Genomic DNA, 26,975 nt, shown 5'->3' with positions numbered 1-26,975 from the left:
TCATATTCGAGAGAAAGACATAGGTGCTTCAACAAAATGTTTACCTGTCGGTGATCTGGTTAGTCAAATAGTTCCCACAGAGTAACTTCGCGCAAAGCAAAATCCAGAATCCGGATCAGGTGACGAGGTCTCATCAATAGCACCCTCCTCAACCTGCCCACAGGGTTTGTACAGTCCTGCTTTTGATGGAAAGGCCAAGGAGGGGCTCGATTATGTCCGCCCGTTCGTTCAAACTTCGTCATGTGGAGAGCAGTAGCTCGCTGGGAGATTCGAAAAGATGGATTTAATGTACCTGAAGGACACAATTGTTAGTATCCTAGTAGATACGTGGGCCAATGGCCCGTTTGGTATTGAAAAAGTGAAGATATGAGCTTGATCAGACAAGGCTGAAACTATAGAAAACATTCCACATTTGATCTTCGGCATGAGGAATCCCTGTTTTGGTTTATCATCACCTCAAGAGGGTTGGGGAAGTGCTAGGAAATTGATCGAAAGTTGAAGCTCACCTTTTATTAAAATGATATCGCAAGTGACGAAACAATCATCGTAGTGAAGACCAGCCCTAAGGCATGTCTGTCACTGTAAAGCAAAGTCCCTTGATAAGGACCCAGCGTTAGCAAGGGCCATCAATGCAAACGGTCATGTAAAATTGCGTCGCAATATTTGCTCAGCGTAGTTCTAGAAATATAGAGAGTCACCATAGTGGTTGTAAGTATTGGATTGTTCGTGAATGTTCGTCATCGCAATGTTGTGAAAGAGCGCAAATCATGGATGGAATTACCTTTTGAACCCGGCAAGGCACGGCTGTGGAAGAAAATCTGCTTTCCTTTGGAGATCTGAAGGTGAAGAAAATCGAAAGGGAAAAAAAAGCTTCCCCCAGAAAATATAGCAATCAATGTGTGCCCCACCTCTCTGCAGATGCGGAGGCTCAATTATGTCAGCAGACAGATAGCGGCGTTAGTCCGAATATAGTTTAGCGCCATAGCGCTGTGCTGTGGCGATAATGTGGCGAAGTTCATGTGGGTCTGGACTTATATGTAAGGCTCCATGTGCCTGGCCAACCCCCCGCGAAGGTCTTGTTCTCCGTGACTCCCGGACATATGGTTTGAGTCTCAATCACCCATCAATATCGTCTCGATGGCTTCCTTAGGAGGCATGTGGGCTCCAGCAGCCGTACGTGTCCTTCGTCAGGCCGTCGGCAGTACCGTCAAAATCTCGAAAGTGCTGCGCACCAAGCTGGGAAGCGCAGCACACAGACCGATCACCCAGCTCCCCCAGCCTGTCACATCTGCAGCCAGGCACCAACCCATCCACCCCTTCGCATTTCTGCGCCAGCAGAAGCGCGGTTTTCGATGGCACTCCGCCTTTCGCAACGCTCATTATGATGCCGTTCGAAACACCTTTCGTCGGTTCATTAGTGGATCAACACGTGCCCAGCTATCGCAGTCGGTCCAGACAACTCGTTGGGTTAAGCAGTTTACAGGGCGTGCGCCCTTTGCTTCGACGCTGCGTCCGAACTTGACCGGGGGTGCATTCCCGAGAACCGCCGGCGGGTATGCGATACCAGGATCTGGAAGGATGGGTGGTGCACGCTATTTCAGCCATGCACCTCCCGTGCAAGCTCAGGTAGTGCAAAATGTCGGGCAGGCAATGCGGGCTTTCTGGCTGTCGGGCAAGCGAGCCCAATTTGATGGCTATGGGCCTCGGGGAGAGAAGTGCTATCGTGTCACCACAGAGTTGCAGGACGAGACCGCCAGGAAAGCAGCAGCAGCCGCTGCATCACGCAAGCGTGTGCCGGGTTCCTTCATTGACTTCTCCGTCAACCCTACCATCACGGCACTGAGCCCCCTTGCCGGCAACTTCCCATTCGCTATGTGCGGTGTTAACCAAACTACCGCATTTAACGGCCCCACATTGAACCAGGATGGTCTGCTCGATCTTCTCTTGACCGATTTCGAGCGGGCATTCAAGGATCTTAACGCTGTCATGGCAGACTTGAAGAGGCTCTCGGATCTTGGAGATTTACCAATTGTTTTGGAGAATGACTCTCACCTTGTACGTGTTCGGTTCCCAGGTGTGGATGCAGATACTGTAACGAGGCTCTGCGAAGATATCGGCGTCCAACATGGCATCGTTGGGCAGGATGAGGACTTTAGGACGGCCCAGGATTATGCGTCGGACTTGCGCTTTCCATTTGCGCCTGACCACGGCACTCCGGACGACTTGTCATCTCCAGGTGGATCTCTGAGATCTCACCAATCTTACTCATCGGATCTGTCAACAGATCTGGATGATGAGTATGTGGACCATTTTATGGAGGAGAACCCTTGGCTCTCCTCTGTAGATGCAGATGATTATGGCTATTCTCGTATGAGCTTAGCCTCATCTACTCCAGACAGGCAAACCAGCTTACAAGTACAGGGTTTCGAGGGCGTCGAGGGCATTTATCGATTTATACAAGAGTGTGATCGAGCTACTGGGCGTTTTTGATGATTATTTTTTTCTTTTGTATGTGGCTTCTGTAAACTTTTAGGCCCACTCTCAGGTTACACGGTACGATCAGTTTGAGGTAGTTTGGGTTATTGAATGCAAGCAATCCAAATTGACAATTAGTTGTATTATATCAGGGTTATCTGCCATGGACTGCGATGGGATCATCGTCTTATGTTTTACCAATGAAAAAAAAAAAAAAAAAAAAAAAAAAAAAAAAAAAAAAAAAAAAAAGTAAAAAGTTATTCAAGTTTGGATCAAGTTTACAGTCGACAAAGAAGGCGATAATTCCCCCTTCAAATTGTATTAGTGTCGACGAGTACCGTGCGGTGGCAATCTCGGTCTGAAATGTACGCACTGTTAGTCAAGTCAGTCAGGTGTTTTGGCGTCCTCTCAGCCCCGCTTGCTGCCTGAACTAAAGTCGCGCTGCGGAAATGGAAACGCGTCAACAAACCACAGTCCCCCTTCGCCACCGCCGATTTTTAATAATTCAAGCTACGCCTCTTCCCGGTCCTGACCCAGACTTGTCTTAATTCATCATAACCTTCAAAAATTTCTCGATCCTCACTGTACAGCGAACTTGTAGCTCACAACAGACGATAAGACTGCCAAAATGACGCAGGTTGAGGATGACTACGACGAAAGCACCAATGCCGATGAGACCGGCGGGGCTGGCCCAGGAGCACCTACGCCTCTGACTGCTTTGGAGGTATGCGTTGCCCGATAATCTATTCAGAAGTTTTTCTCACTAATGGATTGATGGAGCCATTCAGGGTGTTGGAGGCTTGACAAAGCGGGATATTCAACTTGTCATGGAAGGCGGATACAACACTGTAGAGTCTGTCGCCTATACACCGCGGCGGATGCTCGAACAAATCAAAGGAATTTCGGAGCAAAAGGCCGGAAAAATTCTAGCAGAAGGTAAGAGCGTTGATGCCGATACAAAGGGCATCGCCTGACACAAGTCTCACTGCTGACCACACTTTGTTCATAGCATCCAAACTCGTACCCATGGGCTTCACAACGGCGACAGAGATGCACCAGCGCAGAAGTGAGCTGATATCTATCACGACTGGGTCGAAGAACCTCGACACCATGTTAGGTGGAGGTATCGAGACCGGCTCTGTCACGGAGCTCTTTGGAGAGTTCCGTACAGGAAAATCACAAATTTGCCACACGCTTGCCGTGACGTGCCAACTGCCCTTTGACATGGGCGGCGGAGAAGGCAAATGTCTTTACATCGACACCGAAGGCACATTCCGACCCGTTCGGCTGCTCGCTGTGGCCAATCGCTTTGGATTATCGGGCGAGGAAGTGCTCGACAACGTTGCATACGCACGGGCGTACAACTCCGACCACCAGCTGCAGCTTTTGAACCAGGCGTCAGCCATGATGTGCGAAACGCGCTTCAGTCTCCTTATTGTGGATTCGGCCACCGCACTCTACCGCACAGACTTCCTTGGTCGTGGAGAGTTGAGCAGTCGTCAGACTCATCTGGCAAAGTTCATGCGGCAGCTGCAGAGGCTGGCGGATGAGTTCGGTATTGCAGTTGTCATCTCAAACCAGGTCGTCGCACAGGTCGACGGTGGCCCTTCGGCCATGTTCAACCCCGATCCCAAGAAGCCCATAGGCGGAAACATCATCGCCCACGCCAGCACCACGAGACTGAGTCTGAAGAAGGGTCGTGGTGAGACCAGAATCGCCAAAATCTATGACAGTCCATGCCTTCCAGAGAGTGACTGTCTATTTGCAATCAATGAGGATGGCATTGGCGATCCATCGCCGAAGGATGTTGAGAAGATGAACAACTGAAGCTGTGGGAGAATGATAAGTTTTTTGGCTGGTGTTTGAACTTTTTTTTTTCATGAAATTTTGGCATTTTTTGTTGCTCAGAAGGCGTTCGGCTGTTATTTGACTGACGAAGACAGAGCTATGACGTGAAATGGGATTATCAGTGGGTTACTTAATAGTTGCTTGGAGGCGTCTTTGGTTCATTTTTGCATCTGGCCTGGTGTTCGACGGGGTATTACAATATATGGACCTAACAGTGGGCTCTGCTACTCTCATCTCAGTTGATTGTGCTTATTTATTTTGTCTTTTTTCACATATCGTACTGAAACAATATCTCCATTTTGTTTGGTCTTTTCAGGCTGAAGTTGTGCACATAGGCGATCATGAGCTTCAGTGACAATATTGACTTTTTCTCATTAACAAGGGCCGTAACCTCGCTTCAAAAGTCTCCTAAATCTTTACTCAGCCATACTAAGGAACTCATTTAGGACTCATACGTCTCAAACCCCCCCTGACGTGTAGGGAAATTTTTTTGGTACAGTTTGCAAAGGTAGTAGTAGACCAAAGGTCCACTCAATCAGCCATCTACCATAGTATCTCCCTGATGAAAATATGCACTATTTAACCTGTGCTGCCAACAGCCCCACATTCACGCCCGCAACGGGTCTCCCAGGCACCACAAAGCTGCATCGCGTGTGGAGCTGCAATTGGCCCTGACCCCAGCTGCCGAACCCAATTACTGTAAACTAAGCCAACCGCGACTTGACTAGCATTGCTGCATGCGCGTTGCCATCAAATTTCGAAAGCTTCGACGACTTCAACCCCCCGCGCCTTCACATCAGGCAACCACAACAACCCTCACCAAAAGCACCGTACGACGCTTGATGGAGGCGCAGAATGGATTCGCGGGAGCCCTTGTTTCTCTACAAAGAGACTCGTCTGAACCTTGAGCCTTTTCCATGCGCCACCGTTCACCTACACCTCAGAGCTTCCCACGCGAGCCAGCGGTCCGAGACCAACGGCCGAGCTACGGAGAATGACCCTACATATCGATTGAAAGGGCTGGCAAGCTCCTCCGCGATATTCTACAGGAAAAATGGCGGCTTCCCCAAGGCAATCTTGTGGAGGGTACTCGACGGTGGCTACACCCTAAGCGTGCAACCGGTCGACGTTTGTCGACCTGAACAAGCTGCCGATGCGCCGCTGACTCTACACATACACTTCCCGTCGCCACTCAAGCCGAATTGCATCGCCTTGGCTGATCCGAAGAATTCTGATGCGCTGAACATTTTTGCTATCGACGAATCGAACAACCTATATGCTCTACTGCTAAAGGCCGACGTCTTTCGCAAGCCCGCTGCAGTTGATGCCATACCCACAGAGACACTGGAGCCGTTTCTTCCCACAGCATTCAGCTTTAAGCATGTCCACCGAATGGTTGCCGTCAGCTCTGATCAGCTATTGGCTACACTGCATGATGGAGGCGTGCTTGTCTTTGACCGACAGCCGCATTCACACGGTAGTAGGTTCACTGGAGTTATGCCATGTTCAGGCTGGTGAGCTTTGTATAGGAGCTTCTTACTGACTTGATTTGATTCGATAGCTTCGGCTGCATGGAAAGAGACTTTTTACAACTCATCGGGCTGGAAGCAGGGACTGCGCAACTTGCTTCCATTCCAGGGCGGCCCAACGGTCAGGTATGGCAAGGTGAACATGGACCTGACTGCCGCGACCTCGGTGACCGTAACCTCCATGAACATCGATGGTGCTTCGTTCATTTTCACCGTCTGCCTCGATCATCGCATGCGAATCTGGAACGGCGACGGCGCTATCCTTTACACCGGCGACTTGCTCAACTCAGATCGCAGCCCGCAGGATGTGGGCAAGTGGACTATCGATCCGTCTCAAGCTAATTTGGTCAGGATATTGGAGACCTCGGAGAGCCATTGCCTTTGCGCCACTTATTCGCCCATTGGAACGGGCGCGTTCAAGTTCTGGAAGACTACCGCATCTACGACGGATTCTCTTTTGGTCAAGGATGCCTTCCCAGACCTTCAGCTTGTCCCGCCGACGCCTTCGTCATCCGACATTTGGACACTCGCCGACTTTGGATTATCCCAAAACCATTCAACTAGGACTTTGCAGCTTTGGGTACTATGGAAGAATAACCTGACGTATCGAGTCCAAAAACTCGATTTCAAGCCTGAGACTATAGGTACATCGTGGGCCAACGACTGGGTCGATGCTTTCGCAGACCATGCAGTACCGCCGGTTCATGGATCCACTGCCTGTGACGCGACTGATACGACAGAAAACTGGCTTCAGTTGATCTTCACCCCTGGCAGGTTTACCCGAACCACGTTAGAAACCGCTTTGACGATGTACGAAGGCGGATTGGGCGCGGCAAAAGGAACTTCGTCTAAGGGGAAGAAGAATTTGGCCGAGTCTATATGCGCAGTTCTGGGCTCAACTGCAAGCCTTGAACGTGACTCGTCGGGGGCTATCGACTACGCGCAGTTCAGAGCAACAAGCGAGATTCACTGGCGGAGGTTCTACCGGCTACTGCTGGAACTGGACAAGCAGAGGGGAGAGGCACTTTCGCTGGCGATAGACCCCGATACTGGCCTGGCTTGGGTTGTGTGCGCCGACTGCGTCTCGGTAGTTCGCGATTGCAGTAGCATTGAGAGGGTATACCATAATCTCCTCTCACCAGAGGCCAAGTTCCGGGACATCTCTGATCTTTTGACAGCCGGCAAAGCATTCTTGGATGGCTTCTCCGACGGTATGCTCCAGACGAGTGTGGCAGCACTACGCGCCGAACTGTTTGAGGACTCTTCAAGGACAGACTTTGAGCGCATTCAATGCTTTTCCGACAAGTCAGCGTTTTGGCGCCAGGTCACCGACGAGGATTGCATACAGGTCGTGGAAACGCTCGGTCCTAACTTCAGGCTGGTGGATTCAGGGAGGCTTTATGAAGATCTATTTTCTCTTTTGGATGAGACGGCAGCTGCCAAAATTCGGGCCAACGGTCTCCCCTGCACAGACTTTGGCAAAAAGCTCTTGATAAAGGGGACACACGAAAGTGCTGAGCTGATCTGGCGCATCCTGTTCAGCCAGGTGATTCTTCTAGTTCATATGGAGAACGAGACGGCCGATGCTGAGGAAAACCCGCTCCATGCGAGGTTTGATATTGGGTTGGTTTTCAGACAGCTTGTTGCGGCGCTCCAAAGGTTAAACCTTATCAAGTTGCTAGCCAATACGGACGTCGTCGAGCCGTTCCAAAAACCAGAGGGCGCAAAGCCAGTATCGAAATCTGGAAGTCTTTCTCCCATCTCTACGAAAAAGGGGGAAGAATCATACACTATCACCTGCCTCGAGGCAACTATTGGGCATCTCCTGGGGCTCTCTGTTCAGGACGAAGAGCCAATGTCAACAATCCTTACGGACGTCATCGTCAACGTCTGTGCCCTCAATAGCAACCTTGAGTTACCAGTCACTACCATCCAGTGCTCCATGCTTAAACGGGATCGACCAGACCTCGCACTCGAGTTAGGGGCATTCGCAGATCACAGCCCCTGGTCCACGTACATACAAGGTCGTGTCAACCTTGCGCTCAGGGAATATGATGCCGCGCTGGTCTATTTCAAGAAGGCTGCGATTGGCATGAGTAAGTCAAAACACTTCCCCCCCTTCGTTCTATCTATACCGAAAGACTTTTTGGAGGCTAACACAGCGACAGGTGTTCCAATGAAGGGCGAGATGCACAGCGTCGGGCTGTTGGACCATACGGAGCGGAAGCAGCTCAACCACGGGATGCCCGAGTATTACGCACATATAGTGTCGCTGTATGAGAAGCACAAAGCATACTCATATGTCGTCGACTTTGCGCGGTTATCGTTGCAGTTTGCCAAAGCCCAAGATCACTCTGATACCCGGTTGGACATGCTAGGCAGGTTATTCTCCGCGTCGACAGCGATATCGCGGTTCGATTTGGCGCACACAGCCTTGCTTTCCATGACCAACGCGGCTCTTCAACAGTCGTGTCTTAAGAAGCTCGTGGAGAAGATGTGCGAAACTCAGCAAAATGCCGAGCTTGTGAACCTCCCCTTCTGCAACCTGCAAAGCTCGGTGGATAGGATCTTGGAGCAGAAGTGCCAATCGGCCAACGTCGAAGTCCAATCTGGACGTGGTGTTCCTTGGCACCAGATTCTATACGCATGGCGAGTTCACCACAACGACCACAAGGGCGCGGCGGCAGTTCTCCTCGACCGTACCAACAAGCTTAAGAAGGCGGGCGAAGGCAACAAGCTCGTCGGTGACGATGTCCTCGACACGCCCGTCACGCGGCAATACCTCATGCTCATCAACGCGCTCAGCTGTGTGGAGCCCAAGCAGGCATGGATCGTCACCGAAGAGGACAGCGGCCACGCCATGCCTTCTGCAGATAAGGCGTTTGAGGACCTGATCGAAGGCCTGGGCGGTGCTGCGAACAAGGATTCTGCCGAACTCAAGGTATTAGGAGATGACGGGCTCGGTGCCGAAGCTGTGGCATGGAAGCAGGTGCGCAGCCTGGTGGATTTGAGGAGGGACTACCAGGACGAGCTGGACCGAATAGCGGCGATACAGAACAACCAGTTCGAGTTTGCGGTGGACGACGATGCGATGGAGCTGTGAATTTGGGGTCGGATGCAGCTCAAAGACGAGGCAGGCCGGGGGGTGATATGAAAATAGTGTTGTTTCCAGGCGCTAGATTCCGGATTTGTGATGATACCTCTCGATTATGGAAAGAAAAACATGCTACTAGGAAAATGTTCAATAGAAGTAATATTGTCGGGTCTTTTTTAAAGAGCGCGGCCACCAATGTTGACTGACCAAGAGGAATCTGGCCCTGTGGCCCTGCGTTGACCAAATCGTTAGGTGCCCCGTTATATATATTCTTTTTGTACAATGAGCTTGGCTGACTGATAATCACATCATTACGTTACACTTGATTCATCAACTTGCACGACACCAAAGATGCAGAGAAAGGCCGTTTATTCCAACTTTCAAGAGTCCCCTTCTTGCTTGAAAAAACTTCAAAGCGCGCTAAAGATTTTACGGGAACAAAAAGGTATGTATGAGTTTGACAATGCCTCCACCCCCGAAATTTCACCAGCGTCATATAACGACGGGCAAAGAATGACAAGATATGAAACTTTGATGCCACAGCAAAGGCCCAAAGGGATGGAGGCCAAGCCACCGATGAGAAGGGTAGAGCCGCTCAACTACGCGGGAACCGCCTGTATCCTACTCTCAGGCGGTGCAGGTAGTTGTTGGCTTCCGTTGAGCTCCTGGGGCGTTTGTCGGTATAGGATGATTTCTGATTGTTTGAAGTATCTTCGGGCGTCTGTGGCCAATTGTTAGTAATGTGGTGCCAGTGTGCGACTGCGAAGTGTGACGCGGTGCCGCGGCTTACCTTCATCTATGAGAACCAGGCTGAGATAGTATCTGGTTGAAAACTTCTTGTTCACATCCCTGAAAGTTGGCGTGAGGTCAAATCCTCCCAGGAATAACCTGATGGGGATCGTTTCACCTCTTGACGGCGAGCCGTCCATGATCTATTGCGTCAAGAAGCACATTAGTTTTCATGATCCTGTCAAGAAGACCAAAATGATGGCTTTTAATCTCAGGACTCACCTCAAACCTGACTAGGGTTTCGCTCTCGTTGTACTGGTTCGGTGCGGCACCCGTAGTCTCGCGCCTGATTATAGACAACTCCATGTGCTTGATCTTGAGCCTGACGAGGAGGAAATAGATCCTACCGACAATCACATCCTTCAGGTGATACTTGGACTTGGAATACTCAAACTCAATATGCAGACAATCCTCGATGCCAACATCCATCTTGATACTGCTGTTGATCTCGGGAGGTATGCGATAGCTGTAGACCCAAATGTCCTTCTCGCGGATGACGTCGGCCATGCGGCGCGAGACGGTGACGCGCACAAAGTAGCGCAGTTTGACGTTGATTCCGTTGTAGGACTCGTACTGCTTCTCGACGTTCTTGAAGTTGAAGTCGAAGGTCTGGGGGTGTTGCAGCTCGCCAGGGGCGGCAAGCTCCTGCACCAGTGAGAGGAACTCGTAGTGGTTGCCGCGGTCAAAGAACATCTCTATGGAGCCGATGAACTGCACTTTGATTCCCGTGTGCTCGAGCCGCTTGCCGTCCTTGGGCCGGACCGTGACCGCACCCTTGACGGACTCGCCGTCCATGTAGAGAGGTGCCTTCTCCCGCCGGTTCTTGTCCAGCTTGATATCCACCATTGACCGGTCATCTCCATCTTCGAGGACGATATCAATGTCCACCGGGGTCGAGAAGAAGTAGGACATGATGGGCAACCGGGGGCGCCGTGTGCGGGCGATTTATTCGAAGTGGCTTGTATCCCCGCGGTGGTTGAAGCTTCAAATTGAGTGGCACTGCGGCGCTAGGAAATGCTGAGCGCCCAGCCGGAATGTCTACTTGGAGGTTCTTTAAATCGGTTGTAAGGTCAAGGTGACAGTTCAGTTGTTCGATTTGGCTTCGTCTTGAGGACGGTCGGTCGCTTTGCGCGTCAAGCTACCAACCAGCACGGATCCGTTTGCGCCGCGATGTAAGGACTGGTATTATGGGTTAATTTGTCGGCAACAAGATGCAATTGCTAGAATGAACAGGCCGGCTCATCCACCCGTCAATGAAGTTCCAACCGAATGCGTCAGATAGACGAAAATGTGTCAGAGCTCAGCAGTCGTATTCCAATTCGGCAGCGGACTGAGACCCGACTGCATGTCCCGTTGCCTATCACCACCGATGAGTCGGGGCTGGCAAGATGGGAGTCGTCATTGGGGAAGCTAACAAGCCACAGGTTGGAGCTCAAAGTGGGTCAGCGAGGCCCCACTTCGCTCGACCAGTGGACTCGTTATCCAACGTACCCTGGACGGGCAAAGAGAGAAAACCCAAGGACAGTCCACGTGACGTGAAGCTGAGGGGCAGTTTGAACGTGCGCGAAAAAACCGGGGCAATTTTTCGACCGCACACAAGAGGGAATTTCTCATAGCCATCGAAACAACTGAAGTTTGCCCTGCAGAGCAACCTTCACGTCGCCATCCAAGTTTCTCCCCTCCGACCACGAAGACGCCGTCAAGATGAAGTACATCCACTCAGAGGAGCTCCTGGAGGTGCCGGAGGGAGGTATGTCGAATTGAGAATTTCCGCATCGTCATTATTTTGCGCCGACGACACGTTTGGGCCGAGGGCTACGAGGCCAAACGCACGCCGGGTCGCCAAAATACGGGAGACTTGCGATTTTCTATCGCTGGGCAAGACTTTGTGTGGGAAAGTGCTGACGTTCAAATCTTTGGAATTACAGTCAAGATCAGCATCAAGTCCAGGCTGATTACTGTTGAGGGCCCCCGAGGTAAATCTACCCTTCTACCCGTTGATACCATCACAACCACCATAGCCACCGATTTCCGACCCGAACGACGAACTAGCGACGACTTGGAAAGGATCATGGTCTGACGGAAGGATGGAACGCTTTTATAGGAAAGCTCACCAAGAGCCTTAACCACATCGCCGTCACCTTCTCGCAACCCAGCAAGAACGTTATCGGCATCGAGATTCACCACGGCAAGCGCAAGGATGTCGCCACCCTCCGTACCGTCCGCACCCTGATCAACAACTTGATCATTGGTGTCACCAGGGGCTACAAGTACAAGATGCGTTACGTCTACGCCCATTTCCCCATCAACGTCAACGTTGAGAAGAACAACGAGACTGGCAACGCCGAGGTCGAGATCCGGTATGTCGATTTTACAACTGCGATGTCGACTGTGCCTACCAGGAGGAGGAAGTTTGGCCACTTGTGGCATGTTGGAGGCACTCGTGGTACGGGAATTGGGCATGAGAGAATATAGACTGACGGACAACTTTTGGTAGAAACTTCATCGGTGAGAAGCTCGTCCGCAGGGTCGCCATGCAGCCCGGTGTTGAGGTCGAGATCTCAAAGGCCCAGAAGGATGAGCTCATCCTGACCGGCAACTCTGTCGAGGCTGTCTCGCAAAGCGCCGCCGATATCCAGCAGATCTGCAAAGTACGGAACAAGGATATCCGTAAGGTACGACAGTCAACCGCCATGCCACCCTCCTCGCATTACTTTCGCGTATACGCTCAGATTATTCACTTAACACTACTAACACGCGATGCAGTTCTTGGATGGTATGTACGTCTCGGAGAAGGGCAACATCGAGGAGATTGCTGCATAAATGGGGGGTGCGAGTCGACTGCTTTCTTTGTGCTTTCCTCTGGGTCTAAAGGAGTGGCAATGGGTTCATCAACGGAGTTGCATGTTATGCGATGGATAAAGTCTCATAGTAAATGTGAGCAAAAAGATCTTTTTTTTCGGCCACAACTGTGCGACGCCCGCTCGCGGCGCATCGTTTGTAGGGCATCTGAGCATAACGAGATACCACCCATGAACCTAGGCACGGACTTGGTGACCGTGACCACGGATTCACGGGGGCTTGAACTAGCAGAGCATTGGTTCTATGCCGACCGGATGGGGCGCAACGCTTTACGATTAATGTACAACCGATTTTCACCTTTGATGAAGAGAATGGCTTGTGGGAATTATTCGTCGTTGCCATCATGAGTCCTTGGCCCAATGGCTTTCTATTTCATACGGTATCTGACTTTATCAAATAGGATTTCCCATCATCCTTGTTCTCCGGCCTTGAAGCCCTGAAGCCTCTTTCAATAAATAAAATAGCGTAAAAAAACATTTCCTAACTTGTACCCTCGTGGCTCTGAAATCGGTAGAGGGCCAGTTCGCGGAATCATATATCATGGTGAAGGTAGAAAGAAAAAAAAATCTTGTATGAACAAAACTAACGCAACGCTGGATGAGGATGATGGTGGGGGTGGGGGGCTGTTGAGGAGTTGTGTAAAAAAGTGAATATGTGCGCGCGTTAAAAAGGGGTTGTGTATGTGCAGTTTTCCCCTCCAAGATTCTTTTCGGCATTACATCGTAAGGCGAGGACCGTTCAAAGTGACGGCACGCCAACAGGCATCCTTCAAATATGTCATATCCACATATGCACCAGCCAGGACAAGACGTGGAACAAGAAAAAATAAGTCGTCGAGGCCTTTGATAATGGTCATTCAAGCCTCTCATCGTCTAGAGGCTGCCCGAGACCTCGTCTCGGTTCTGACCGTTCTCCGGGTATCCCTGGTTCTGCTGGTTCTACGCGTCCCTACACTACCTAGAGTTCGGACGAAAAAATATGTCAGCAAATGTTGCAGCCTCGTAGTGTTTTTAGATGACGATTCAGTCAAGACTTACTTGGATCGGTATAACTCGTGTACGAGTCCCAGGTGGATGCGCTGACTTCACTCCTCGGTCTCCTTGAGGATCGTCTCCTCTCCTCAACGACTTGAGTCTTCTTCTTCTTGTCGTCGTTCTTCTTCAAGCCGAGCAGAAGTAAAATGGTGCCTGCGGCACCGGCAAGGCCAAGCCAGCCAGCACCACTGTCCTTCTTTTCTTTGCGAGACGCGACCGTCGACGGCCTGCCACTGCCTGAGAACCAACCGCTGTGCCTGTCGCGGCGAGAGTGCGTCGAGGTGCCACGGCTAGCGCCACGGCGAACATAACGTTCCTCGATAACCGTCTTCTCAGATTTGCGGCTATCCTTCTTGCCGCCCAGGCCCAGCAGACCCATGACGCCCAAGCAGAGGCCGCGAACAATGCAGCAGGCACAAATGACGATCAAGATGATGACGGCAGCGATCACGCCAATAACAATACCGGCGATTTGTCCGGCGGTAAGACCGCCGCCGCCACCTCCACTACTCTCCTCGCCATTTGAATTGTCGGCAGTGCCAGTAGCACCTGGGACAGCCGTTCCAGTCGCACCGCCAGATCCGGTCACGCGATAGGGCGCACTGAACTGGGTCGTCCTGACCTGGCCACCGGATGTGTAGGTTGATGTTGTCCAGGTCATTCCACCACCCCCTGCACCATTAGCCATGCACTGATTCTTTTGGGCGCAATATTGGTTCGAAGCGCAGCAAATTGAACCACAAGAAGTCCATCCTGAACCCGGGGGTACTACGCAGTCGTTGGGAGCCTGAGTAGTAGCCGCTGGAAAGTACGTGCTCCCGGTGCTGGTAAAGGTCTGCGTCTCGGTCCAGGTGGTAGTGAAAAGGGCGAAACCCCCACCAGCAGCCGCTGTGCAGCCTGCCAGGCCGTTGGAGGTGAAGCACCTCTCGCCAGAGCCACAACAGTATTGACTGTCCATACCGCACGGGTTTGCGCAGTCTCGCACCATGAGATAGCCGTAGCCGGCGGCCACGGCCTCCATGGGAAGAGCTGCAACTGGTCTAGACATCCATGGTGCTGATAGTAGCGATGCTATTGTCGCAACGAGGCGACTGCCTGGTCTGCGCATCGTGGCAGTTGTGAGAATTAAGAGAAGTTGAAAAAGGCGGTCCTTGGACGGTGGGGGACTCCCAAGATCCCTTGGTGTTGAGAGGGAATTAATAATTAGGTGCGCTGGCAGTCGGGACTTCGGTCGGCTTTCTTATCCGAAGCTGTCACTGTGCTCAATAGGCAACCCGCCTTCCTTTTTCAGAGGCGGGCAAGCGGTGAGCCAAGCAGCAGCGGGCACAGCAGCAGCTGTAGAAGCCCAATGCAGCTCGACTCAGCTATAGCTGGTGGAAACAAAAACAAAGACCAAAGTCGAAAACTCGTCGAGTATTGTGCGAGTCAATTGGTGAGTTGGAAAAAATCCACCAGTCTCAGAAATTACTATATCGAAACCCCAAACGGTTGCGCTTTTATTTTGTCTTAGCGGCAGGCTCGGCTTTTTTTTTTTTGGAATAAGTGGTATGCAGGACAAACTGTTAGCTTGCGGAGTTGTGGAAACAAAGAATTGTTGTTGTGGTGCGGGAAGAGGTTGATTAACGGTTAAGACAGAGGTGGGTAGGCAAGGCAAGGTATGTATGTATGCCAATGTTTTCATGAAAAGGGAGAAGCACGCGAGACATTAATGTTCCACCCGCGCGGCCACAAAGGTTTATACGGTCGAGATATGGGGAAACAAATTAAAAAGAAAAATGAAGGGGGCGTGTCATTTGGTGGGCCATTACCAGAGCGCTTGTAATTGAACGCGAGATGCAGGGTTTAATTGGGCTGTTTCCCAGCCTCCTGCAATTCTCGAAGCCCAACCTCTCGATTTTGATCAAGGCTTGCTGTAGCAGTGCTACTAATCAATCGGTGATGCTTGGAAGGGTGCCACTCAAAATTCAAGATGCAGATTTCAGGGTCCTTGTTCCTAATTCACGGATCTTCAAATCTCTTCTCAATTGCGTCAGTATTGTCTCTCCCTGTTTACAAAAAGCATCTCCGGAGTGTTTTTTTTCTTTCTGGACGGGGATCGGCTCAGCTGAGTGTGCAAGCAAGTATTGTATCTTTTTTCTTTCCTTTCCAGCTTGACAAAATGTTCCCTCCACTCCCAATCGCTCGCAGTTGGTCAAAGTCGGGGTTTGTAGTCAAAGCGGATGAGGCGTATGTATTGTACTGTGTGTGCTCGTAGCTCCGCTCAATGCTGAAGAATTCGGGTGGACGGGAGGCTGTCCTAGACAGGCGCCTAGAAGCTTTCTTCTTCTTCTTGTTTACTTTGCTTCCATTCATGGGTATATGGGTAAAAACCCCGCAACAGACCCAAGCTACTGCATTGGACGGGCAATTATCGATTGCTTCCCAATGAGCAGGGGTTGGTCCAGTCAAGCCAGTCTCACTAGAGGGCGATCACCCTTTCAGCCAAACGGATTCCCGCATACTGTACCTGTGCACGATTTGGCACGTTGTTCAGGGCGCCGGGAGGACTCTGGGATGGGCTCTGAGCTGCTCGGCCTATGTTCGGGATGGATGTCACAGAGTGGGCGCCGGATTAACTACATTAAGGTTGGTACATGCTAAAGAGCGATTCGATTGTGACTGATCGAGTTTTTTTTTTTTTTTTTGAGATGCAATTGGAATTTGGATTCTGTGCCGCGAGAATGTTTATTGACTGCCAAAAATAAAAAGTTTGAAAATTTACTGCCACTATTGATATAACCAAACGGCTTTTCAATTGATTCCTGTCTAGTCTAGATGTACAGTGCAGTGCAGTGCAGTGCAGTTTGAGCAGTGCTAGGTACCTAAGGTACCTAGGTAGGAGGTATCCTTACCTTGCCTTGGTCGTTTTCCTGGCTTGCTTGCTTGCTTGCTTGTCCGAGCTTCCTCCACTCGTAGCTTCACCCAAGCCATTCCGTCATCCTAATCCTCCACAATCCACCTTCATCAGGTGACCCAACCTATCACGAACATCAACTAGCAACGACGTACTTGCATTGAATCAAGACCTTTGGCACTCATTAATCGATTCCCATCCTGTCCTCGAACTGCGGTCGTCCGCTTGCCAACATTATGGCGCTGGATCCTCCTACGTACCTAGCCTCGCTGCAAAACAACATCCGCCAGCGGCCCATACCCTGGGATGGCGCCGTTCGGACGGGCGTCTTGACTGAGGAGCAGCTGGCAAAGACTCGCGCCGTTGAGAAGCCAAACAGGGAAGCGCGCAAGCAGACCGTTGAAGCCGATCTCGATGGCTACCGTGCCCTTTTTGTCGGGGAGCCGGGTCGACCCAGCGTGCTTGAATCTTCCAACAAACCCATCGTTCAGTACCTGCTAGTCCTACTTAGCGATTTACTAGACTGTGCGCATATGATTCCTTTGAGTGAATAACTGCCGGATGGATAAATCACAGAATACTGAAACCCCGAATGCAAATAAACAGGCGTGCCGACACTCTCAAAGGCCCTCTTCAAAGACTCCGACCCTTACCGGCAACTGCTGCCGCTCCTGGCCCAATCTTCCAGCCCAGAGGACCCGATCCCACTCCTCACATCACATGTACTCGTCAACTTGATCGCCGGTTCGCGAGACGAGTCGGACCTCACATTGCAGAAAGCGCTGCCTGTTATCCTGAGCTACCTGTCGACCCTTACTAAGAGCTCTGACGCCGGGCTACAGGACATTGGAGTCCAGGAATACTCGACGGTCTTGTTTGGCAGCAAATCCCGGCGCCAATTTTGGGCACAGAGAAGTGAGACTGTGGCGCCGTTGATCAACATCTTGCGCGCCGCTGCGGGGTCTTCCAATGGTGAGGCAAACGGTATCCGTGCTGGAAGCTTGAGGGGAGGTCCCGTCGAGGGCTCCATTGGCGGTGGCGTTGGGCTGCAACTTCTCTACCATGTCCTCCTCGTCATGTGGCAGCTGTCTTTCGAGGCTGAGGAGGTCGGTTGCGACCTGGATGAGTAAGTTGCTATGTTTTGTTTCTTGCGTTGCGCTCGCGTACGAGCTCGAACATGCACAAACACTGACACAGCATTGTTTTTCAGGGAGTACAACATCATACAGCTCTACACCCAGCTTCTCAAGCTTTCGCCCAAGGAAAAGACTACTCGACTTATCGTTTCGACTCTTTACAACCTTCTCTCGGCCAATCGGACTAACTTGTTGCCAGTGGCCTCGTTTGCCCGTCTACCATCCCTACTCTCCAACATAACCTCGAGGCAACTCACAGACCCAGATCTACAGGAGGATCTGCAGAGCTTGAAGGACATGATGGACGAATACACGGCAACCAAGACGACCTTTGACGAGTACGTGGCCGAGGTCACAAATGGGCATTTGCGATGGTCTCCACCACACCGTAGCCAGACTTTCTGGGCAGAGAACGCCCGGCGCATCCTGGACGAGAACAACGGCGGGGTAGTGCGGCAGCTGGCAGAGATCATGAAGAAGCCTTGGGACAATGACAAGCAGGTTCTGGCCATTGCATGCAATGACATTGGCGCTCTGGTTCGCGAGGTGCCCGAGAAACGAGGTCAACTGGAGAGGCTTGGTCTCAAGACGCGCATCATGGAGCTCATGGGTGAGGCGGATGAGAATGTGAGATGGGAGAGTCTGAAGGCATTGGGCGGATGGCTGAAGTACAGCTTTGAGAATAACAAATAGCCGGTTATTTTTGTGTAGAAATGGGGTATTTTATGGTATCTACAGCTGCGACACTCACTGGTGAACCTGTTGACCAGTTGATTGATCGTATATAGGTTACGTAGGGAAGCATTGGATTGGGGCCACTAGACCGATATCATACCGATGATCGGTCTAGTTAGAATCGCGACGCTGGTAGCCGGTTATTTTTAAACTGTTTTCACTGCAATCGCGAAAAGTCAAATATGATATCGCGCGGGCCAGTGAGGGTTTGCATGAGTTGCCAAAGCGTTATGCCGCCAGGGCGCCCAGGATAGATTTCCGTCGGGGAATGTGCACTTACTAGGGGACATCTGGTCAAAACCGAACTTGGCCCGTCTGATGTCCCACTTCAACAATAACCGATCAGTCTTAGCACCAAACACTCTTATCTCTCGATTCGATTCAGTACTGCAACTCTTTTTTTGAAACTGAGTTTTGTTTTTGTAAAAACAGAAATTTTTTGCCAATTGAAAGGCAGGAGGTGCAAAGGAGATATTGTTTTGTAAAAATGCGCGGTTTAACTCCATTGCGAACTCTGGCCAGGCCAGCTCGCCTGTGCCTACGCCAACCACAGCGCAGCCTGTCTAGGGTTTCCGTCACTGCTAAAAGCCAAGGCCGATGCTCGGAGGTGGGCAAACGGCCGGTCCTCGCCGTTACGACAAACGTGCTTCGCTCAACCCAGACAGGAGCACAAAGGCGACACGCCTCGGGATCCTCTGGCGAGACGTTGCACAAGACGGCCCTCTATGATTTGCACGTCGCCAATGGCGGCAAGATGGTGCCGTTCGCCGGCTACCACATGCCGGTACAGTACTCGTCCCTGTCGGTGAGCGCATCGCACGTCTTCACGCGCGAGAAGGCCTCGCTCTTTGACGTCGGCCACATGGTGCAGCGGCGCTTCAGCGGGCCTGGAGCCGCCGCGTTCCTGGAGCGCGTCACGCCGTCGGGCATCGCCGCCCTGAAGCCGCACCACGGGTCGCTGACTACGCTGCTGCACCGAGGCACCGGAGGCATCGTCGACGACACCATCGTCACCCGTCTCGACGACGAGCTCTTCTACGTCGTCACCAACGCCGGCTGCCGCGACAAGGACAACAAGTACCTCGCCGACGAGCTGGCGGCCTGGGACGGCGCCACGGTCAAGCACGAGGTCATGGACGGCTGGGGCCTCGTCGCTCTGCAGGGCCCCTTGGCCAAGGAGGTTTTGGCCGACGCCCTGGCGGAGCCGGCGGAGGTTGACCTCCCCAACATGCACTTCGGCATGTCGCGCTACGGCCGCATCAAGCTGCTCGGCATGGAGGTGTCGGCGCCGCTGCTTATCAGCCGTGGTGGTTACACGGGCGAGGACGGGTTCGAGATCTCGATCCCCGAGGACGAGACCGTCGCCGTGACCCAGGCCCTGCTCACCACCGGCACGCCCGAGCGCCTGCAGCTGGCCGGTCTGGGCGCCAGGGACAGCCTGCGGCTCGAGGCAGGCATGTGTCTGTACGGCCACGACCTGGACGACACCACGACGCCCGTCGAGGCCGGGCTCAGCTGGGTCATCCCCAAGGCGAGGAGGGAGACGGCGGGCTTCCACGGCGCCGAGGTCATCCTGCCTCAGCTGGTGCCCAAGAGCAAGGGTGGCAAGGGCGTGGAGAGGCGACGTGTTGGACTGGTGGTCGACGGTGCGCCGGCCCGCGAGGGTGCTGATATCGTCAGCAGCGACGGCGCCACCAAGCTGGGCAAGATCACGAGCGGTTGCCCCAGCCCCACACTGGGCAAGAACATCGCCATGGGATACATTCAGGATGGGCAACACAAGGCAGGTACCGAGGTTGCCGTTCTGGTTCGCGGCAAGCCCAGGAAGGCTGTCGTGACCAAGATGCCTTTTATCCAGACCAAGTACTGGAAGGGTGAATAAGTAGACACGTATGTAGGATCAGTGCTATGAGGCTTGAGGCATGAATTTATTACTATTGAATTTGGTCCCTTGGAGACGGTTATCCATATGCTTGTCGTGTGTAGATCAATGAAGGGAGAATGGGCGTGAATGTAGAAAACCTGGAACTAGTTCAAGGGCCTTAAGCTGGTCGGTCTTCTTTTCTTTCTTATTTTTTCTTCTTCTCCTCCGGATGTATAATGTCTCTACACACTACCCCTCTTGCCTTGCCGCCGGGCGAGCCGCGGGCTAGAAGAAATAGCCGAGACAAGACTAGAAATTATTTTGTGATTTGTTTTCTTTTTGTGGCCGTTCTAAACCATAGGAAGCCATCATTTGCCTTTTTTTTTTGTGGAAAAAAAGCGTCTGACTACCCTCAAACTGACGTCCTTTGTCTAATCTTGCAGCGTGTCTCCTATAAAGTTACACGCGCCGGGCCAAGGGTGCACGAAAAGGTGCGGTCACCGGCGATTGGAAACGTGTGCTGCTTGGTGTAAAAGAGGAAGGAAGAAACTCAAGTTGCAAATTTTCCCTGGTCCCATGATAAACAGGCTCACTGGTCAGTCCCGTATTACATAATCAAGAAGCTTCAACCCCTGCAGGGTGGGTGAGATACCCACCGTACCACGTAAGGTACTTCGTAGCTAGGTTGGTAGGTAGGTACCTAGAAACTGGGACTGCGGTGATGCAGGTTGACGTGAGCCTAGCCCAAGTTAGGCATTGAGCTTTGTGCACAGAGGTGAGGCTAAGGGCCACCTCCTCCCCACCGTATTTTGGGATGCCACTGGCGTCATGCACATTCCTGCCTTATATCACAGCTATCCTTTATTCTACACCACGGGACGACACGCGCTATGTAATGTCTTGGCACGTCAACGTTTCTGAACTGGACAGCGAGCAACCGAATACTGCGAATTGGCAGCCGCCAGAGGCTCGTGTATAGGTGAATCATATATGCGGGGTTGCTAAGTAGATGACCCTGTCCTCAAAATCACAGAATCACAAGCATGGTGGTGGATGGTTGCAGATGGGCCATAGAGGTGCTCAAAAAATATCTCAAGTGGAAGGGAAAAGCCCCGTCTTGGAAGTTTGTGCATGCCTCAGCCAAGACACGTGGGCCCACGGCTGATGGACATTGGACCAGGAACGGTGTTTTGTTTCCATCAACGGTTTGAGAGGAGAAAAAAAAAATCTAATCGGACTATATTTCGCTTTTTTTTTTTTTCCCCCCAAAGTTAAGGTGTGGAGAGATGGTGCATGGTCCGTTGCTTGTGTAGACATTTGATCTGCGAACGGCGCGAGGCGAGTGACGGCGGTGTAATGCTGTGACCGCTGCCCTGTCTTGTTGTGATTGAAGCAGAGAGCTCGAGGTAAGTAAGACATGCGCTAGTCATCAGCCCGGCTGACAGGGATTCCATTCGGGTTTGGCACCCACCACGCGCCAATCGACGTATTTCTGTACTGTACTTCACTGTCAAGGTAACTTCCATGATCTTCTCGTCTCAGACAAACTGCGAATGTACAGGCGCAGTCGCGTGCTCGTCATCACTGGCACCTTCCACGTTTGAACTCAATTTTGAATGATGTTCAGCTATAGGTTAATTTAGTAGGTAGGTACCTGAGGTATCCTCTGTAGAGCAAGATGCGATTACATACCTACATTCTTTGCCTGCGATTAAGTACCTAGACTAGTTCTTCGATCTTTTTCTTTACCTGAGTTTATTTTCTTCACCTGCTCAAAATACCTGGATAATTACTCGTAAGTAACCTTGATCTACTCGGTAAATCCTGGATACCTTATGACTTACAAGGTACCTCTCTACCCCTGCCTTTTTCTTGACCTTCTCGACCGAGCACGCACTCATGGTTTCAACAGCATCCACCTTCACTGCCGCAAGACTCCCCAGGATCTTTACCTGTCGTCTCTCACCCAACCAGCAACCAGTTGCGGAAGCACGGGTATAAACCAAGACCCTGAACTGTCCAGGGGGTGCTGCTCGCCTGATCCCGGCGGGATGTGTGTGGTGCTCTACAAGGTTCCACGCTTCGCAGACTGTCGTCACCTGGAAACTCTCCAACTGGTTTTACAACCGCAATCCTCATTTTTAACCTTTTCTCAACCTTCATTTTATGGACAATGTTTTCCGTCCCTTTATATCGATTCTTCTTGACTCGTTAGACTATTACTGGGACTCGGTCATCTTTGTTTTGCCCTGACTATTTGACTATTTTTTTTTTTCTAATCATCTTTTTTTTTTCTTCTCTTTTCTTCAACTTGGATACCCACGTTTATCTAGGCACCGGCGGGCGTTCGCCCTGACCAAAAGATGCGCCGGCCCAGGGTACTTCTGGTACTCGGCTTGCTTTGCGATGCCGTCATTGCAAATATAAGCCCCGATAGTGGGCTTGAAGCTCAACATGTTTTGAAAGATACTCATGGGAGCGCGCTCGGTGCGCCAGAACATAGGCCGTTGCATGGGCGATTTTTACACATTACTGGTATGTTAAATGTTACCTACCCACTTAGGCTTTGTTTGGCTCTACGCAAAATTGGCTGCAAGATAATTTACTAAGCCAACGATTGCACACTCAACAGACTTCCACCCCGATACATTTTATAAAGTGCACACCTCAACCGATGAGGAAATTGCCTGCCACCGTGGAGAGGGCAATGCAGGCTACTATGGCGCTGAAATGTCGGATTGCGATACACCCATCTCGATGGTGAATGCAACCTTTGACTGGCTCGACAAGCACTGGAAGGACAAGATTGACTTTATTGTCTGGACCGGTGATAGCGCTCGTCATGACAGTGACGAGGAGATACCCCGAAATGCCAAGCAGGTCCTCGGAACCAACCGTATGATTGCCAACAAGTTTACGGACTTGCTTTATAATGAGTCTACCAGGGCTCTTTCGATACCTGTCGTACCGACCTTTGGCAACAACGACATTCTTCCTCACAACATCATGCTACCCGGCCCCAATCGCTGGCTCCAGGAGTATAGCAACATTTGGAATCACTTCATTCCCGAGGAGCAGCGCCATTCTTTCGAACAGGGCGGCTACTTTTCTGTTGAGGTGGTCCCTAATAAGTTGGCCGTCTTCAGCCTCAACACGCTATACTTTTTTGACCGAAACGCCGCTGTCGACGACTGCATCAACCCCTCAGAGCCGGGCTATAAACAGCTGGAGTGGTTGCGAGTACAATTGCAATTCATGCGCCAGCGTGGAATGAAGGCTATCATCATTGGTCACGTACCGCCTGCACGCACAGCTAGCAAGATGCTATGGGACGAGTCTTGTTGGCAAAAGTACACGCTCTGGATGCAGCAGTACCGCGATGTTGTGACTGCCGGCATTTACGGCCATATGAATATCGACCATTTCATGCTTCAGGACTCCCAGGAAGTCGACATACACCTGCTCGGCAATGGTGGGATCTTGGACGGTGGTCTGCGTGAGAACCTGGACGACGAGCTCACTGTCATGGGCGCCACAGACTACCTGAAAGAAATGCGGGACAGGTGGTCCAAGCTGCCTAGATCGGCCGGCCAGATAGCTGGCGGGCCATCAACGTTGGCTCTCAAAAAGAAGAAGAAGAAGAAGCACGAGAACCTCGGAGGCCCTTGGGGTGAGCGGTTCTCGGCAACGATGGTTGGTGGGAGCATAGTGCCAAACTTTTACCCCAGCTTCCGAATCTACGAGTACAACACAAGCGGCCTGGAAGGTGCAGCTATCTGGACCGGTTCTGCAGTGGATCGAACAGCTTCAGCCGCCGAGATAGTAGACATTACTGATCGGGAGGCTATGGAGCATGTTCTGGCTGAGATGGAGAAGAAGAAAAAGAAAAAGGGCCGAAAGGATAAGCCGAAACCCAAGGATCCCAATTTGATCAAACCCGAACCGCCGGCTAAGACGGCACCCCCGGGTCCTGCATACTCACCACAACCTTTCACTTTACTTCGGTATGAGCAGTGGTTTGCCAACTTGACTCGTATCAACAACGACCAGGTCGATGACGAGTCCGACGTTGACGCTGCCAAGTGGCGAAGTGGGAAACCTGGGAACAAACCGGCTAAAAAGCCCCCGGGAGAGTTCAAGTTTGAGGTGGAGTACAACACGTCAACAGACAAAGTCCTTAAGATCACCGACCTCACAGTTCCAAGCTTCCTCAAGTTGGCATATCGTATGGGGAAGAGAGAACAAAAGGGCAAATCCCTCGACGTTGAGGCTGATACACACCTGTCTAGTCTTGAGGACTATGAGGACTCTGATTCGGACTGGTATGTTGTTTTGGACGAGGAAGGCACCGACTACGGCAACGAGACAGTCGTTGGGCCAACTATGAAGAAGAACAAGAACAACAATAACAACAAGAAGAAGCACAAGAAGCACAACAAAGTATGGCTTCGCTTTCTGAAGCATGCGTTCATTAGTACTGTTGATAAGCGGGAGCTCGAGAAGCTTGACCGCTAGACGGTGAAGAAGCCTGAGGACACCTGCCTGCTGGATAGCAGGATTACTTTCTTTTTCCCTCTGCCGGTGACCGAGTATTTCGGGCTCGGATCCCAACTGTTTCTTGTACATTTCTTTTCTCGCTCTTTTTGGAATAATAATGATGAGGCATGGAGTTTAGGAGCATATTTGGGTTTATTCGGATGGGGTTTTGCCTTCAGCCTGGTGTGTATAGCAGGCTTATCTTGGTATCGGTCATTTCAATTCCCGTCGTCTCCTTATGAATTCTAATTGTCGGATATGTGCGAACACGTAAATAAAAGTGGGCATTGTATACAAAAAGAACTTGGTCGCTGGGACGGTATTCTGGTATTTTGTTTTCCAATACTACTAAGCGGGCGGCTTTTGGCTTGATCATTAAAGCTAGAGAACTTAGAAACATGGATGAAATGTTTGTGAGCCATCAACTCTTATTCATACCAGACTCCAACGCCAATCTGAAATCTTGTGTCAACGGCCAGTGCTTGTTCAACGGTGGACCTCGAAGCCAGTCTCACCCTGAACCACATCACGATCTTCTTTGTCGAGCTTAACGACGTGTGCACCTTTGGGTCCCTTGTCGACTTCCTTGAGGAACGCATCCAGTGTTTTTTCGTCCCCTTGGGCTTCACCCTCGACCTATACGGCGGCGTTGGAGCGCCGTTAGAATCTAAGATATAATGATTTGGTGGTACAAGGACAGCCAAATAAAGTTATGGATCGAGGTTGTTCAGGTTTCCCATAGCTAATAGCTCCTACACTCACCTTGTTGTTTGGGATATTCTTTACCCATCCGGTGATGCCTTGCTCATTTGCTCGTTTCTGTGTGAAGAAGCTTCATGTGTGGTGCCGTCAACATCAACCTTCTACCATCAGAGCGAGCTGATAATAGATGTCTCTTTTCTTCTTGAAACTCACCGGAATCCAACTCCTACATATTAGAGGCCAAGCGGTTTAGTTAGTAAGAGATATATCAAGACGGTGAACACCAAGACAACAGCGCAGAGCTCCTCTTATTACAGCCTAACCTACCCTGGACTGCCCCGCCATGGGCAACAAAGTGAACCTGCGAGATGACGACTTTTAGCTTTGGTGTTTTTTTTTTCTTCCCCCTTGGTGACAAAATTTTTAATTTTTTTAACAGGCAGACTTACTCTCTTCATCTTGATCAAGTCGATGTGAAAAACAGGTCTATTAGAGTCCGGCGTATAGATTATCAGTTGAGATTATCTGCAAGGAATGGTGACTTTGGTAGCAGATTAGTTCTCGACTCAGTTGGCCATTTTATTGTCATGATGTCAGTCAGTATGGGAGCGCCCAGTCGCTGAAATTTCTCTGATTGGACCTTCCGCATTCCATCGCCGATGCAGGAACAAACCATGTTCAAGCAACCCGCAGTTTTCCGTTTTCCGTCACAAAACACCCAGAACCAAATAATTTCTATGGGTCGACAGTCTGCTACTCTCGTCAAAATATGCATAAAGAATGAGCATCAAATAAGTTACTTACTAAACGTGCAATTCCAGGCGGTGAGTTACTATCAAAGAGACCGCTGTATAATCGGCCCTTGTTGGTCGTAGCGAACCTGGTATGGAAACAACCAACTTGGTACATTTTGTCCACTGCTCCAACGCACTCTCCCCTCGAACCGTCGGGTTATGTGTGAGTCTCTCATACACGCAAATATTGCGGAGCAGTGGCTTCCAGAAATGCGTGGCGACAAGTGCAGAATCAATCCCATCTGGCCAAGTATTTTCAGCAATATTGCGGTTTCACTCGACAACAGGCAAGGCATAACTTGAGATATTGAGGTTAACCAGACCACTGAATGGTTCACTACTCTAACTCTTCTGCTATTTCGGGGGCATTTTTGGAATCTTTATCTCGGTGAGTTGCGCAGATGGGTACCCATTGGGCTCATTCTGCAATTGGACAGTCTCTGCGGTAGAATTGAATGAAGGAAAGGATGCCGTAAAAGCTTGTACTCTTGACAGACGAGGGACTCAGGAAAAGAGACTTTAACGACGCGACAGTACGGAGTATGAGTGCTGATGATTTGCAAGAGGGATATAGGGGATATGATATAAACTACAGTTTCGTTAGTACGAACCCGGCTTCCCCACCCAAGGTACACGGCCAGTCCCCACAATTAAACTCCGTACTGAAGGCCCGCCTTGCGCTGC

General features: G+C 51.0%; 10 protein-coding genes across 10 annotated transcripts; 7 read left to right on the top strand and 3 right to left on the bottom strand.

The window, feature by feature from the left end:
• Positions 1-1,137: 1,137 nt before the first annotated feature.
• PgNI_04684 (uncharacterized protein) lies at positions 1,138-2,490 on the top strand (the record flags this gene model as incomplete). Its single annotated transcript, XM_031124728.1, has 1 exon — positions 1,138-2,490. The coding sequence occupies one exon, from the start codon at positions 1,138-1,140 to the stop codon at positions 2,488-2,490; it is 1,353 nt and encodes a 450-aa protein (XP_030984516.1).
• Positions 2,491-2,965: 475 nt separating this feature from the next.
• On the top strand, positions 2,966-4,604 carry PgNI_04683 (uncharacterized protein). The gene is made up of 3 exons (XM_031124727.1): positions 2,966-3,199; positions 3,264-3,411; positions 3,485-4,604. The coding sequence occupies exons 1-3, from the start codon at positions 3,104-3,106 to the stop codon at positions 4,300-4,302; spliced, it is 1,062 nt and encodes a 353-aa protein (XP_030984521.1). The 5' UTR covers positions 2,966-3,103; the 3' UTR covers positions 4,303-4,604.
• A 471-nt stretch (positions 4,605-5,075) lies between these two features.
• PgNI_04682 (uncharacterized protein) lies at positions 5,076-9,115 on the top strand. The gene is made up of 3 exons (XM_031124726.1): positions 5,076-5,803; positions 5,885-7,948; positions 8,021-9,115. The coding sequence occupies exons 1-3, from the start codon at positions 5,179-5,181 to the stop codon at positions 8,953-8,955; spliced, it is 3,624 nt and encodes a 1,207-aa protein (XP_030984522.1). The 5' UTR covers positions 5,076-5,178; the 3' UTR covers positions 8,956-9,115.
• Positions 9,116-9,136: 21 nt separating this feature from the next.
• Positions 9,137-11,103, bottom strand: PgNI_04681 (uncharacterized protein). Its single transcript, XM_031124725.1, has 3 exons — positions 9,958-11,103; positions 9,737-9,878; positions 9,137-9,667 (listed from the first exon to the last, which is right to left on the bottom strand). Exons 1-3 carry the CDS (start codon positions 10,645-10,647, stop codon positions 9,546-9,548), a joined length of 954 nt encoding a protein of 317 aa, XP_030984519.1. The 5' UTR covers positions 10,648-11,103; the 3' UTR covers positions 9,137-9,545.
• A 336-nt stretch (positions 11,104-11,439) lies between these two features.
• Positions 11,440-12,558, top strand: PgNI_04680 (uncharacterized protein; the record flags this gene model as incomplete). Its single annotated transcript, XM_031124724.1, has 5 exons — positions 11,440-11,485; positions 11,664-11,711; positions 11,840-12,095; positions 12,233-12,410; positions 12,502-12,558. The coding sequence occupies 5 exons, from the start codon at positions 11,440-11,442 to the stop codon at positions 12,556-12,558; spliced, it is 585 nt and encodes a 194-aa protein (XP_030984520.1).
• A 904-nt stretch (positions 12,559-13,462) lies between these two features.
• PgNI_04679 (uncharacterized protein) lies at positions 13,463-14,739 on the bottom strand (the record flags this gene model as incomplete). Its single annotated transcript, XM_031124723.1, has 2 exons — positions 13,463-13,554; positions 13,635-14,739. 2 exons carry the CDS (start codon positions 14,737-14,739, stop codon positions 13,463-13,465), a joined length of 1,197 nt encoding a protein of 398 aa, XP_030985276.1.
• A 1,772-nt stretch (positions 14,740-16,511) lies between these two features.
• PgNI_04678 (uncharacterized protein) lies at positions 16,512-18,560 on the top strand. The gene is made up of 3 exons (XM_031124722.1): positions 16,512-17,049; positions 17,131-17,650; positions 17,735-18,560. Exons 1-3 carry the CDS (start codon positions 16,761-16,763, stop codon positions 18,351-18,353), a joined length of 1,428 nt encoding a protein of 475 aa, XP_030985275.1. The 5' UTR covers positions 16,512-16,760; the 3' UTR covers positions 18,354-18,560.
• Positions 18,561-18,882: 322 nt separating this feature from the next.
• On the top strand, positions 18,883-20,277 carry PgNI_04677 (uncharacterized protein; the record flags this gene model as incomplete). The annotated part of the gene is made up of 1 exon (XM_031124721.1): positions 18,883-20,277. One exon carries the CDS (start codon positions 18,883-18,885, stop codon positions 20,275-20,277), a length of 1,395 nt encoding a protein of 464 aa, XP_030985280.1.
• A 1,541-nt stretch (positions 20,278-21,818) lies between these two features.
• PgNI_04675 (uncharacterized protein) lies at positions 21,819-26,057 on the top strand. The gene is made up of 7 exons (XM_031124719.1): positions 21,819-21,905; positions 21,976-22,106; positions 22,172-22,794; positions 22,892-25,431; positions 25,558-25,633; positions 25,815-25,852; positions 25,941-26,057. The coding sequence occupies exons 3-4, from the start codon at positions 22,623-22,625 to the stop codon at positions 24,772-24,774; spliced, it is 2,055 nt and encodes a 684-aa protein (XP_030985278.1). The 5' UTR covers positions 21,819-21,905; positions 21,976-22,106; positions 22,172-22,622; the 3' UTR covers positions 24,775-25,431; positions 25,558-25,633; positions 25,815-25,852; positions 25,941-26,057.
• On the bottom strand, positions 25,282-25,955 carry PgNI_04676 (uncharacterized protein; the record flags this gene model as incomplete). The annotated part of the gene is made up of 3 exons (XM_031124720.1): positions 25,282-25,431; positions 25,558-25,614; positions 25,947-25,955. The coding sequence occupies 3 exons, from the start codon at positions 25,953-25,955 to the stop codon at positions 25,282-25,284; spliced, it is 216 nt and encodes a 71-aa protein (XP_030985279.1).
• Positions 26,058-26,975: the final 918 nt, after the last annotated feature.

Source organism: Pyricularia grisea (assembly GCF_004355905.1).
Source record: "Pyricularia grisea strain NI907 chromosome Unknown Pyricularia_grisea_NI907_Scaffold_2, whole genome shotgun sequence".
In the NCBI taxonomy this organism is placed as follows: Eukaryota; Fungi; Ascomycota; class Sordariomycetes; order Magnaporthales; family Pyriculariaceae; genus Pyricularia; species Pyricularia grisea.
The sequence above is the reverse complement of the archived record's forward strand: the minus strand, read 5'-3'. Positions and strand labels throughout refer to the sequence as shown.